This window comes from Protopterus annectens, chromosome 7.part0, assembly GCF_019279795.1.
Source record: "Protopterus annectens isolate FY-2018-M chromosome 7.part0, PAN1.0, whole genome shotgun sequence".
Taxonomy (NCBI): domain Eukaryota; kingdom Metazoa; phylum Chordata; order Ceratodontiformes; family Protopteridae; genus Protopterus; species Protopterus annectens.
In genome coordinates, this window is record NC_056739.1 from 1,471,431,746 (window position 1) to 1,471,446,466 (window position 14,721).

A 14,721-nucleotide genomic window follows, 5' to 3' on the forward strand; every position below is an offset into this window, starting at 1 on the left:
GGAATAACCTCATGTTGATCTGGATCAAACACAGAAATGGTTAAGGAGATATGAATTCAAACCAAAAGATGAAAGGTTAATATTGGTGGCCCGAGATAGTGGACTTATGTACATGTAGGTTTACAAAGTCCATTGAACATGTGGGAGAAACAGACAAATGCAGGTTTTGTACAACAGAACTGGAAACAGTTGCACACCTTGTTGCTGGTTATGATATACTAATGGCAGAAGGACTGCATGCTAAAATGCAAAATAATGTGGGAAGACTGTTGCACAGGGGATTGTGCAAGCATTATGATATTTAAGTGACTGAAAAATACTGGAAACATGAGCCACAAAGCATCATATAAAATGATGGTCTACATCACATGGTATCACCCATTACCAACAGTTCAAAAGATACCTCTACTACTAAACAAATTGTCTAACCTCAATTTCTCCCCAGCTACAGTAGCATGGTTTGATAGCTATCTTACTGATAGACTTCAGTCAGTGAAATGGGATACTTCTCTATCCTCTCCCTTTCCAATAAAAATGGGAGTCCCTCAAGGATCTGTTCTTCTTCTGGCTAGGAGTACATTACTGTTGGTTTAGAGCCCTGCCCTTTGGTCTCGCCACAGCTCCCTGAGTGTTTGCCAGATGTGTGGTGGTAGTCGCTGCCCACTTGCAATTCAAGGGGGATATATGTATTCCTCTATCTGTATGATTGGTTCTTCATTGCAGCAGACGTGGAGTCCTTATTGTCATCCAAAGGTTACTTTTTACAGATCTGCCTATCTTTAGATATATTACTCGGTGTCAAAAAAAGCATACCTTCATCCTCCTCAGAAAATAAAGGTAATTGGTTGCTGCATAAATACAAAAAGTTGCATTGCCAGTCTTCCAATAAAGAGTGTGCAAAATATAAGATCAACAATAACTCTGCTAATGCTGCAGCAATTTCTCCTAGCTCATTAGTTCTGAAAGCTCTAGGGCTCATAGTGTCTTCCTTAGCAGTGGTCTTCCATGCCTGCCGGCACACGAGGGTTCTTCAGTGGTTACTCCCTTCTGTGTGGTCACAGCTAACAGACCCCCTTTTCTTGCTAATCTGTGTAGCCCCATACTGCAGGAGACATCTGAACTGGTGGCTGACCTTGCCATATCTTGTACTCTGTCACCTCTTCCTTTTACCTCTCACTGCACTTTTTGTAATAATGGATACCTCCTCTTTGGGATGGGGGATTTTCAAGGGGTTTGGTCCATGGGCTATGGATGCAGATAGAGGCTAATCTTCACATCAGTGTTCTGGAGATGAAGAGCAGTCCTTCTAGAGTTACAGGAATTTCAGTACCTCCTTCACTATTTGGCAATGTCAGTTCAAATTGACAACATGTCAGTTTCATACATCAGCAAGCAGGGATGAACAAAGTCCTACCTCCCTTTGCTGAAAAGTAGTGAGGGTATGGAAGTGGGCATTGGAATTGTATCACTTTTTACAAGCAATGCACATTCAGGAGAAATCCAGCCATCTAGTGGGAAAGCTCAGCAGATCTATTCTGATGGCTCATGAGTGATCCCTCAACTCATCACTGGCTCAATAAATATTCATCTGCTGGGGCATCCTGCATTAAAGCATTCGCTGATTATTTGGTCCTTCCACTGTTATATGGTTGCATCATGCCTCTGAACTATTCCCCGTTTTGCCTCATGTTTTTGCTCTGTCCTTCATAAAATGTTTGGTGTTCCAGTAAATCACTGAGGATTACAGATGATCAGTAATACAACACATTAGAATTTTATGCATTTTATTGTTCAGAAAATGCATATTGGTGCAAAATTTGTTTTATTAACTTTGTGAATTAGGATAATATTTAAAAATTGTCCTTGATTTTTGGCCTTTGTCCCCTGTAAGATTAGGTTTCACTTAAATGTGATTTGTTAGCTATAAATACAGTATTTTCTTTGCAAAGGCATAGAAATGCAGCCATATTAAAACAGGCCTATATCTTTATTTTATATTTCACATTTTACATGCAGTTTCAATAGAAAAGATGTTTTAGTACAAATGAATAACCTTCAGTCAAGAATATTGATAAGAATAAAATGTGCTAACATATCTTGTTTAGATGGTATGAGGCTTGGGAACCAAGGTTAAAGAGGCGTATAAAACCTGTAGAAAGTTTACAGGATTTTGGTAATACTAGGAGATTCATTTGAGACGTAGAAGTCAGTAAGTTAGTTTAGATTAATACATAGAAAGTCATAGGAGTGCAGTCCTCAGAAGTTCAGTACAGACAGTTGAGGTTGAGTGTAGAAAGAATAATTCTGAGTACAGAATTTACGGACAGCATAATGAGTGCAGAAGCTGCAGACATTGCAATTCAGTCTATTTCTGTTATTCGAAACAGTGAGACTTCAGATATTGTTAAGTGCAGAATCTGTGGACACTGTAACTCGGTCTTTTTCAGGTTATCAGCACTATTATTTGCGACAGTAAGATTTTATTCAGATAGTGTTGACATCTACCTCCACTATACGCTGCTACTGCTTAGTAAACCAAAAATTGACACATAAAGGAGAGACTCGCACTTTTTCAGCACAGTTCTTGGTATTCTAGTTTCTTCCAGTTGTTTCCAGTTTATTTCCTTTACAGTCCTTTCATTTCTTACATCCCCCCCATTATTTTAATTTCATCCAGAAGTTTTTCTTGAACAGAGTTATTGAGAGAGGCTTGCATCATCCTGCCTGACTTGTAAATGAACAATTTCCACTGGTTTAGAACAGTTTGAATTCCTTGATTAGCTTTACAATTCCTGTGGGTTTGTTTGTTTTTGTTATTGAAAAGAGATTTTTGTGATGAAAATATTGAGTTGTGTATCGTAGAATTTAGGAATGATACAGTAGTAGAGAGGAGGAGCTCATATACATTTAGGTATTGTTTTTAAGAATGAAAATACTGTTTTTTTTCCCTAAACAAGTTATAGCTGCTGGGATTACTACTTAACTGACTGAATAATGATGGTGACTCTTAGTTTACATTTCACCTATAATGGCAGTTTGTGAAGTACTAAAGCTAGTCTTTTTAATGAGTAGAGTGAAGGCTTATTCATAGACAAAAGATTAAGATTATGTCATTTATTCATAGTCCAGGGTCATTTTGTACTGACAAACGCTGATAACTTTACAATCATGTTAAGAATATGTAAATGAGACTGGATCAATTTATTTTACCAGACAGCAAAAAGCAGCAAACCAAACCACAAAGGCGACCAAAAACCGGGAACTGATATTATTAAAATTTATTCTACAAAACTCCACAGAAACACAGATTTAGCGCACGCTTTCGTAAAAAAACGTCATCAGAATCATAAAACAGTTCAAACAAGCACCACATCAATTTTTTTTAGTTTGTAGCATTGATAAAAATATTTTATAACGATAGAACATTTGCATAAAAATGCTGTATTTAAGTAACATTAATATTTAAATTGTGAAATGTTACACAAAACCAGTTATTGAATTGCACTTGTTTTTTGTGTTTTCAAACTCAGTTTTTTGGACCATGCTTTGCTTTGTAATATACAATGCAAATTTCCACATATATTTTGAGCAACTTTTTTCTGAAACTCCAGCATTTTCTTATTTATCACTTTTATGCTTATAGGTGTGGGTATGCAACACTTCACCATGTTGTAGAAAAGACGAAAGAAGACCGAATGGAGAGTTTTTTCCTCAGTGAGACCTGCAAATATTTATATTTGGTGAGTATTTTAAGACTATTCATTTGCATATTTTAACCCTCAGGCAGGAACCACAGTGTCTCAAAATAAGCTTTTTCTTATGAAGTCTTCTAATGAGTGAGGGTTTTGCAAGTGAATGCGTGGATCCACATAGAATCTGTAATGTGGAACAGCAGCTGACTGGATACGTGTAGTGAAAGAACAACTCTATACCATGCGCATCTTTATTTTTCTCTCCACAAATTCTCACTCAATAAACACCAATAGGAACACAAAGGCAAGCTCAGTCAGCAATGTTAATTCTTAGGCAGCATAGTGACTCAGAGGTTAAACTGTTTGCCTCGCAGTCTCTAGAGTCCAGTTCAGTCCAGATCTCCAGTCATTGCTTGTGTGGAATTCACATGTTTCCCCATGGCTGCATAGGTTTTCTCCAGGAGCTCCAGTTTCCCTTTAACCCCCAAAAACATGCTGGTTGATGGGTTACCTTTTCAGCCAAAGTCATGGCTGAAAAGGGTCCAGTATGACCATTTCAGTTACACATTTAACAAATGAATACAGTTTTTTGTTGTTTTATTTTATTTTATCTATCTGTTGACTGGGTAAGCCCACTGGACAATTCCCCCTTTTCAGGGGCTCACCCGCTAGCACTGGTGGAAGGAATCAAACATTGTACATTTGATACAGATAGTAGCTAAATAACAGCTCAACATAAAGTTAAAATCTATTATTGGTAAAAGAAAATATGATATCCTTTACATAATGGATGTGTGCTGCTATGTGAATTTCTTAAATTAATCTAAACACAAGGACATTGGAACACATACATGAAGTAATACCTTTATTGGATCAACATAGGTTTTGCAATTACTTGAGCTTTAGAGCTGGAAATTACCTTTCGTCAGGAGTTAGGTTACTGATGTTAAATACAGTGCTTATACACTTCCTGTGCTGCTGTTGGATTACCCTGGCAGGCAAGGGAGAGCCACTGTTGTTGGTCTTGGTAGAAGGGGCAGGGAATACCATTCTGCTTAGCCAGATTGTTATGCCTACCCTTAGGGAGGTTTTTCTTGGCAAAAGTGGGACTGCTTCTTTATAAAATTACTGTCAAGAAGGAGCAAAAACATAAATGTATTTCTTCTCTTGTCTCAGTCACTTTGAACAGGAGTGATTTATTGGACTTAGTTCAGGATTTAATTCAGACTGTTGATCCTTACACTTCTGTTTCTTGTGAAATAAAAGAGATTCTTCAATTTCTGAAGAGGTTCAAGTTTTTGAACCTCAAAATGTTTGTGAATGAATAGATTCTAGTTTGATTGTTCAGGTTTCTGATTCTAATGAGAGTGTGGCTTTAACTAGACCGTTTAAAGGACTCTCTTCCTCTTAAACTATTTCCAGAAAGAATCAGTTTCAGTGGGATCATAGGATCATAATGATATTGCTCAGTCCATGATGAAGTGTTAGGATTTATTACCACTGGATTTTCCTGAACCTACACCTATTTCTCCTCTACTTTCAGCACTGGACAGTGCATTTGTCATGGTCTGTAACTTGCCTGACAGCCATCCTTCTGTCCTCAAGAAAGTAGATAGATTGTATGGAGTTCCTCAGTCTTATAAGTTTTCATGCACATGTCCCAGATCTGGCCCAGCAGCTATTGCTTAATAAACCTAGCTGCTGCTAAACATTTGATTAATACCAATCCTTCTCCTTCTGACAAGGATGAGAAACTATAAATTTGGGGGGGGGGGGTATATTCTTCTTCTCCTGTACCTATTTTTAGAATTCCCAGCTGTCAAGCTTATATGTTAATTTATGCTTGCCTGTTCTGATAGTACGAGAAAAGTTATGACATCTGTTTCCTCCTCTGAGGAGAACTCTTTTTGTAATTCAGTTGTGTCTGTTTTAAGCGGTTGCTCACTGCTTAAAGTGAGCTTATGATTCTGCTGATGCTACTTCCATGGCCCCTGGAACTGTTATGAGGAAGTTTGCATGACTGATTCCTTAAAACCTTCCAAATGATGTCAGAAATGAAATTCCGAATTCACTCTTGGATAGAGAATTAGTTTTAGAAGTACATGCTACAGACGAAGTTTAAAAGTGTGATGAGAAAGGTAAGCTGATTCTAGGGATTTCTCAGCTTTTTCAGTCTTTTTTCTTTGTTTGCCACAGAATTTAACGCTATCCCTACCACTATCTCTAAAAAGCAAAATAAACTCTGCAAGCTGCCGGTAAGCAAATATTTAAAAAGCAATGGCAGGGATTTTCTAAAAAGAAAGGTGTACCCCCCTCCAAAACAAAGGACTTTCTAATAAGTCCGAATAATTATATAAAATTCCCTTCCCGCCTTGGCAGTCCCATAATCCTTTTAGGCAACAGATTGTTTACGACAGATGGGGGAAATTGATCCATTAAGGTTACAGATGGCAGTTGGTGTATCTCCCTCCTTTTCAAGGGATCCCCGCCATCGTTTGCCAGACCAAACTTTCTTTTCCCTCCTGTCATTTAGCATCTGCAGTTTCAAGGGGTGATAGAAGTGGTCTCTAAAGGGTTTTATTCAAGAATGTTTCTGTTGCCAGAGAAAGAAGATTTTTAGAGACCAGTTCTGGATCTTTCCTTTCTGAGCCTGTTTATGAAAATGCCTAATTTCAAAATGTTATTGCTTCACAACTTGTTTAACCCTTAGCTCCCCATTTGTGTTTTTGATGACCTTAGATTTAAAAAGTGTATATCATCATTTTCCTATAAATCCAGCATTCAGATGTTTCTTAAGGTGTTCTATGTCTGGATTATGTTACCTGATGTGAAGTTATCCTATCTCATTTTCATTCTATACTGATGGGTTCGGAACCGATCCTTGGTTCAGACTAAAGTTTGTGGTCTCCGACCAGCTTGTAGCTCCAACCCTATCCCATGATGCTCTAGTGCTTTCCTTAGATCTTGTTTGTCACTGAAACAGATTGGGTCGTGCAACAGCTCTGGCTAAGTGTTTTTTTTTTACCTTGTGTTACAACTTCGATAGTTAAATTTTGAAGTTAATTGTTATTCTTAGTGTAGGATTTTAGATAGGTAGATAGATATTCCTCTAGATTGCTCTTTTTCCTTTTTTTTTGTGAGAGTGTACTTGTTTTTCTACTGTGTGTTTTGGTCGTTGTTTGTTAGGCCTTTTTTCATTATAGTAGTATAGAATATAAAGTCCCTATCCTGTTTGCAGTGTGTTTTTCTATAGCATTATAGGATTTAGGTATAGTTACATTTATTGTGTGCTTATTAGTAGTTATACGTTTATAAAGAATTTGTTGTTAGTGTTTAAAAGAAATGTTTTTTCTCTGTTGAGGAATTACCATGTGGTATTCTTCACCTCAGCTTAACATTCTAAAGTGTGTGTGTGTGTGTGTGTGTGTGTGTGTGTGTACTATCCTTTTTCTATCATTAAAGTAAATATAGGGCTCGTTTAAGTTAGAGGGTTAGTGTTGTGTTGACTGAGATGTCTAAGCAACAAAAAGATGTGAAACCTTCTGGTTTCAAAAAATGCCCCAAATGCTCACAAAAAACGTCCATTACTGATGGGCATACAGAGTGCGTATACAGCCTGGGGGCAGTTCAGTTACAAGAATCCTGTGCCATATGTCATTCATTTAGTTCCAGGGTCCTTCAAGAGAGAAAATAATAAACTAATATTGAAAGGCTTGCTAAAAACTTCCTTTTCAGAGGCACTAGAAAAGGAACAAAGTTCCTTTAGATCAACAGCCTATGACAAAACCTCCAAAAGATCATCATCATCAACCTCTTCTGACAAATTGGAGCCATCCTTCAGAGTTCCTAGGATGTTCCCGACAGTGACAAAAAATCTGATTATGATGGACCTGCCTTGGGTCCATCTGTGTCGGATCCAATGGCAGTGCATGTTAAGAGCCGCTCCACAGCCTTGGAGCCGGTCTGCCCGACCCTTGGGTCGCCTCTATTACAGTGTGTAGCGTCTCCTCCAGCCTCTCAATCCTCCAAAAGTTTATCCGATTATGATGTGGATTGCATGGTGCAGAGACTGCTTAAGACACCGACGCTGGCCAAACATTTGTCGGAACCAACCCACAAGGGCTTGGAACTGACCGGACCCATTTCCTTGTCTTTGATTCCTCCTACGACCCCACTGGTAGTTTCAGAGCTGGAATGTGTGGAACTTACAGTGGTGGAACCATCGGAACTGAAACCTGTATCAGGCTTATCGGTTCCGACTGCTGTGACTACCTCGGTGCTGTCTGGGGTATCTAGGAACAGACGTTTCACCGGTCGGGTCTGGGGAGAACAGTCGGGCCGAAACCCTTTCAGTTCCGAACTTGCCTCTCGGGGCCTCAGCGACATCTCTTGTGGCACCAGGGAGACCTTCCCATTCCTCAGAACCGGGAGCCTCTTTGGGCCATGAGAGAGTGGCTTTCACAGCTATGAGGAGGGGTGTGTCCCCAGGGATGTCCATACTGTCTGATCCAACAATTTCTTCCCCTAAAACACTGGTATCTAAGTCTGTACAGACAATTCCACAAAAGCGTAGAGACCTAAGCCACGGGATGCCCCATTGGGCGAGCCCCACTCTTCCGAAACCTCTCTGGAGTACCCCTCCAAAGAGGTTTTTCGGAAGAGACTGTGTAAGAGGAAACATCTAGATTCCCCAGAGGAGTCAGTCGCTTCAGATATGGACCTCTATGAGTCAGAAGGGTCCCCATGGTCGGCCTCTGAGGATGTCTCTTTGGCAGACATCTTGGAAATTCTTAAACAGAGAGGTGGCTGGAAGACCATCACCCCTTTTGATGAGGAGTCCATGTATCTGCAGGCTTTTGTGTCTCGAACTTCATCCACCTGGGTGTCTCTGCCTTTCGACAAACTTATGCAGTTGATTTGTCAAAAGGTGTGGGAGTCTACAGACATAGTGGAACCTGTCCCGAGGAAGCCTAACAAATTCATTACCACCCTGGACGACAAAACCATCTTGACAAAGTGAGTTCCTGTAGATGCTATGGTGGTGGTGATGGCCACCAAAAAGGAACTGTCAGAGACTTCCACATCTGTCCATCCCCCGAACAAAGAGTTGCGTATGATGGACAGGTACGGAAAGCACATATTCTCTTCAGCGGCCTTTACTCTTAGGTCATTGAATTACCTTACACATTTTATGAGGTTACAGAGAGATCTAAAAGAGCTTGGAGATACCCTACAGGGTACAGTAGCTGCTGGAGTAGCAGATAAGGTATCTTCACAGCTTGCCACCCTCAACTCAGTAGTTAACCCATCCATGAGGCTAGTTTCCTATGCAGCAGATGGAGCGAGCAGGTCCGCGGGTTCCAAAATTGCCCTTAGGTGAAATTCCTGGATGTGCTTATGTAGCTTTGCGGAACCTTTCAAGTCATCCTTTACCAGTACCTCCCATGATGGCTCATCCTTGTTCGGCCCTAAAGTTAAGGAAACTCTTACCAGGTGTGAACAAGAAGGAAAGACACACACTACCATTGGAGTCCCATTTTTCCACACTTTCTAGACCCTATCCTAAGGGTCAAAAGGGAGGAAAAAATGTAGTTCCGAAAATCCCAGAGGGCCTTTCAAGACACACAGGGTGAACCTCCATTCAGGGGCAGAGGAGGAGGTAATAATGGAAGATGCCGACCACGTGGCAGAGGGGGTCTGCAACATCAAGGTGACTGCGAATCTTTCTTTGGTAAGCCCTTCCATGCTTCTGAAAGGAGACCCGTCTGTCCTCCTCTGGAAGTAGTCAGGGGTCGCTTATCTTTGTACCCTCAAACCTGGCTAAAAATAACAAAAGACAAGTGGGTACAAAGCATAATATCCAGAGGCTGTTCAATTTCCTTTTTAGTACTACCACCAATATCGAAAATAATCCCAGACATTCTACCCAGTCACAGAGAACATGCAACCTTAGAAATTCAAAAGTTGCTACAAAAAAGTCATCCAACCAGTCCCCGCAGATCAGAAAGGATCTGGAACTTACTCAAGGTTCTTTTTAGTTCCAAAGAAAACAAGGGACTGGAGACCCATTCTGGATCTCAACAAACTAAACAAATCAGTAAAAAAGACAAAATTCCAGATAGTCACATTACAGTCGATACTTCCTTTTTAGGGAAAGACAATTGGATGTGTTCTATAGACCTCCAGGATGCGTACTACCACATAAAAATGGACAGGCCATCCAGGAGTCACCTGTGCTTTTGGCTGGGAGCCAGTCACTTCCAATATCGGGGTTTGCCCTTTGGTCTCACTACAGCCCCCAGAGTGTTCACCAAGTGCATGGCAGTAGTCACAGCTCACCTGAGGCGTTTAGGATTCCGGATGTTTCCATATCTGGATGACTGCCTTCTAACCACCACCACCAAGCATCTACTCATTCAGGCAAAGAGACACTACTCTGGAACTCTGTGCTCTGCTAGGGATTTCAGTAAATTACGAAAAGTCTGCCTTATTGCCATCGCAACATATCGTTTTTATAGGCGCAGAATTAGATACCAGAACAATGATAGACTTGGGTGCAAACTCTTCGACTTCAAGTTTCAGATCTTCCCTTCAAAACCAAAGATGTTATGTGGTCCTATCTCGCCTACAATCATTACTGACGGGTTCTCGGCGCCGACTATTTTTCTCTAGCACGAAGTCTCTAATTGGCTGGGCTAACCCGGTATCCCAGGATGCACCTCGCCCCAACCCCCAGATCTCATTTGCCGCTCGTTGAGTTAGGACATGGTCTCGCACTTCACTGTGGCTAAGTACACTTTTACTAAACTTTCTAAAGTTTTTGTACTTCTCCTTTATATAAAAAAGCTATTTTCATAGCTATATTGTGTTTTTTGTGTGTGTGAGCCTGTTCGGTTTAGTTTTTGGAGAGTGTGTGGTTTCCCTTGTGTTTGGCAGGCTAGGCCCGTTTAATTTAGAGGGACCTAGTCCTCTGCGTCGTAAATCGTTCTGTAGTTTGTTTTTGTCATTTTTTCTTCCCTAGGGAACATTTAAGTTAGAGTTCCTGTGTTCAGTAGTGTTTCCCGCCTTCCTACTGTTAGTTGTTGAGTGTTTGGTTTTTTGTCTGACATGTCGAAGGAGCATAAACCCTCTGGGTTTAAAAAATGCTCTAAATGTGCTTACAAAATGTCGATTACAGATGGGCATGCCATCTGTGTTTACTGCCTTGGTGCGATTCACCTACAAGAATCATGCAGTGTCTGCCATTCCTTCAGCTCTAGGGTGCTGCAGGAAAGGAAAAATAAACTGATTTTGAAGGGCCTAGTTAAGCCCGCCTTTGAAGAGGATCTAGAGTCTGCTTCTTCTGCTGGCAAGTCTAAATCTACCAGAACTAAGAAAAGATCTCCGGCTCCATCTAGTTCTTTGGAGCCCCCGGAGAAGATTTTGAAAGTAGTTACTGTCTCCTCTGTTCCTTTGGCTTTGGAGCCGCAGGACAAAGCTCTCTGTTTTGGATACTGTCTCCTTGGCTCAATTGTCCTCGGGGCTGCAGGAGGTATCTGTGGTACTGGAGTCGACCTCAGCTCTGATCTTTCTGGAGCCAGTTCAGAGCCAGTCACCCAGTGTTAGGCAGGAGTCCATAGGTAGGAGATCCCCATCTCCTTCAGTTTCCTCCAAATCCTCGAGGTTGTGTGATTTGGATGTGGATAGGGTGGTACAGAGGCTCCTTCAGTCGCCAGTGTTAGCCAAATTGTTTTCGGCTCCAACCCAGTCAGCTCTGGAGCCTGCCCCCTTGTTGGTACCGATGATTGCTCCTCCGAGCACCTCTGTGTCGTCGGAGCTGGAGTGCTCGGCGCCGAGTAATGTCCTTGCGCCGGCTCCAATACCCCTGGTGGGTTTATCAGAGCTGACGTCTGCTCCAACCATTTCGGTTCCGTCATCTGGTTTCGGCACTTGGGTTTCCACGGTCGGGCCCGAGGGGGATGCATCGGGACTTCTGCCGTCTCCGAGTCTCCCTCTCGGGGCTTCGGCTAGGGGGACCCCGACCCCGGTTGTGGTCTCGGAGATGGGTCAGTCCTCTGATTCGGGGGGGCCCGCCTTCGAGGCCATGAGGAGCGCACTGGCCAGGTAGTCAGTGATATCACTTGGATCGGTCACTCCGTCCCCATACACCCCGGCTAGAGCCTCTGATGCCCCCCTATCCGTGGACAGCGGACCTCGAAGGCCTGAGGACACCCCCATGAGTGGTCCCCAACTTTCTGAGGGCCCCTCAAAGTCTGTACGTGAGGAGCCTCCCAGGAAGAAGTTGTGCAAGAGGAAGCACATAGACTCCCAAGACACGTCCATCACCTCCGATACTGACCTCGAGGATGCAGAGGGGTCCCCTAAGTCGTTCTCCGATGTCTCTTTCTCCGACATCCTGGAGATATTGAGGCAGAGAGGCGACTGGCCTTCCAAGTCCCCCTCTGAGGAGGAGTCGGTATTCCTCAAGGCCTTCGGAGCTCAACCTTCCGCCTTCTGGGTGTCTCCACCCTTCGATGAACTCTTGGACCTGATTTGTCGAAGGGTGTGGGAGCACCCTGATTCCGTGGAACCGGTGCCCAGTCGTCTGAATAAGTTCCTGTCTGCTCCCCCAGGGAAAGAGTTCTTGACAAAAGGGGTCCCCGTAGATGCCATGGTGGTGGCGTCAGCCACTCAGCAGGAAGTTGCAGAGGCTTCTTCTTCCATCCATCCTCCTAACAAGGAGTCCAGTAGTATGGATCGGTATAGGAAGTGTACCCTGTCTTCAGCGATCTTTACACTGCAGTCGCTGAATTATTTTTGTCACTTTACTCGGCTCCAGAGAGATCTCAAAGAGTTGGGAGATACCTTGACGAGTAACATGCCTGAGGTGGTAGCGCAGACTGTTAACGCCCAGTTGTCTACCCTTGATTCCATTGTCAACTCGTCCATGAGGCTCATATGTTATGCAGCCAAGGGGGCGAGTAGGACAGCTAGTTCAGGTTTGGCTCTTTGGAGGCAAGTCTGGATGCGTCTGTGTCACTTCGCGGAGGCCTTCAAGACTTCCTTCACTGACGCCCCCTTCGATGGGTCCTCTCTTTTCGGACCCAAAGTGAAAAACATTCTCACCAGGTGTGAGCAGGAGGGTAAGACCTTATCTGCCGTAGGGGCCCATTTTTCTCTTCCCTGTAGGCCTTATCCCAAAGCTCAGAGAGGAGGGAAGATGTGGTTCAAGAAGTCACAAAAGTTTTTCCCCGCCACTCATGGTGAGCCCCCCTCCAGAGGCACAGGAGGGGGGAATTACTCTGGAAGATGCCGTCCTAGGGTCAGAGGAGACCCCCGCAATTTGGGAGACCGCGACTCTTTTCATGGATCTTCCTATCAGCATCCCTGAGGGATTGCCCGACTGTGCTATTCCGGAGCCAGTCGGGGGCCGTTTTTCGTGGCATCCTCAAGCCTGGGAGAACATCGCCCAGGATCGATGGGTGCTTCGAATAATTACCAGAGGTTACACCATTCCCTTTACTTCACCCCCTCCCCCAATCAGAAAAATCCCGGACGTTCCACCCAGTCAAAGGGATCAAGCAGCACTAGAGATATCAAAGCTGCTAGAAAAAGAAGTCATCCAACCGGTCCCCTCAGACCAGATCGGATCAGGAACTTACTCAAGATTCTTTTTGGTGCCGAAAAAAACAGGGGACCTGAGACCCATTCTGGATCTCAGCTGATTGAATCACTACATCCTAAAGTCCAAATTCTGAATGGTCACTCTTCAGTCCATCTTCCCATTGCTGAGAGAGGGAGTATGGATGTGCTCCATCGACTGCAAGGATGCCTATTACCACATCAAGATGAACAAGGCATCCAGGAATCATTTACATTTTCTGCTGGGAGCCAGTGATTTCCAGTTTCATGCCCTGCCCTTTGGTCTCACCACAGCCCCCAGGGTGTTTACCAAGTGTTTGACAGTGGTGACAGCTCACCTGAGACGTCTAGGATTCCAGGTGTTTCCTTACCTGGACGATTGGCTCCTTACCGCCCCCACCAGGCATCTCCTTATTCGAGCCAGAGAGGCTACCATACCCTTTGCCAAAGGCTAGGAATTACATTAAACTGGGAAAAATCTGCCTTGCTGCTCTCACAGCATATTGTATGTATAGGCGCTCAGCTAGACTCTGTTCAGATGAGGGCCTTTCTACCTCTAGAAAGGATAAAGAGTGCTGCAATCTCAAGTTCAAGCTTTGTTGCCCCTCAAGAAGGTCCAAGCCAGGTTAGTTCTTCAGCTATTGGGATCCATGGCGGCTACCATCATGCTAGTGCCCTTAGCCAGGCTACACATGCGGATCCTCCAGTGGCTCCTTTCAGTCCAGTGGTCCTTTCGAAAATTCCCTCTCTCTCATCCAATTCTCCTCATGGAACGATGCAGACAGGATCTCCGTTGGTGGCTATGTTCCCCCAACCTGGACAAGTGGAGGAATCTAGTTCCTTTGTCTCCGGCTGCCACAGTGACCACGGACACTTCCCAGATAGGGTGGGGGGGCATTATCTGGGCAGAACGGTCCAAGGCACGTGGCAGGATCACGCAGTACACTTACACATCAATGTCCTAGAGATGAGAGCGGTGCTATTAGCGTTGCAAGCACTCCAGAGCTCTCTTCCCCGGGGAATGATTGCAATTCACTCGGACAGCATGTCAGTTGTGTGGTACCTGAACAAGCAAGGAGGAACCAAGTCTTACCCCCTTTGCAGAGAAGCCATGAGAGTGTGGCATTGGGCAGTTTCTTCCCAACGGTTTCTAGTGGCAACGCACATTCCGGGAAAGTCCAACGTGATAGTAGACAGGCTAAGCAGAGCTATTCTGATGCCTTACGAGTGGTCTCTGAACAACCGAGTTGCGACTCTGATCTTCAGCAGGTGGGGTCAGCCTTGCTGCGATCTCTTTGCCAGTCCTCTCAATGCCAAATGCAGCAACTACTTCACCCTGATCCCCCCACAGGGGGAGTCACCCAGGGACACACTAGTCCACGGTTGGCCTCCCGGTCTGCTCTATGCC

At 43.7% G+C, this 14,721-nt stretch overlaps 1 protein-coding gene across 1 annotated transcript in view; it reads left to right on the forward strand.

Annotated features, from left to right (window-relative positions):
* The window catches only part of EDEM1 (ER degradation enhancing alpha-mannosidase like protein 1), a 1,151,518-nt gene that overhangs the window by 980,818 nt on the left and 155,979 nt on the right, over positions 1 to 14,721 (forward strand). The window contains exon 11 of the mRNA XM_044078019.1: positions 3,644 to 3,740. Within this exon, the coding sequence (XP_043933954.1) occupies positions 3,644 to 3,740 (97 nt within the window). The remainder of the gene's footprint in view (positions 1 to 3,643; positions 3,741 to 14,721) is intronic.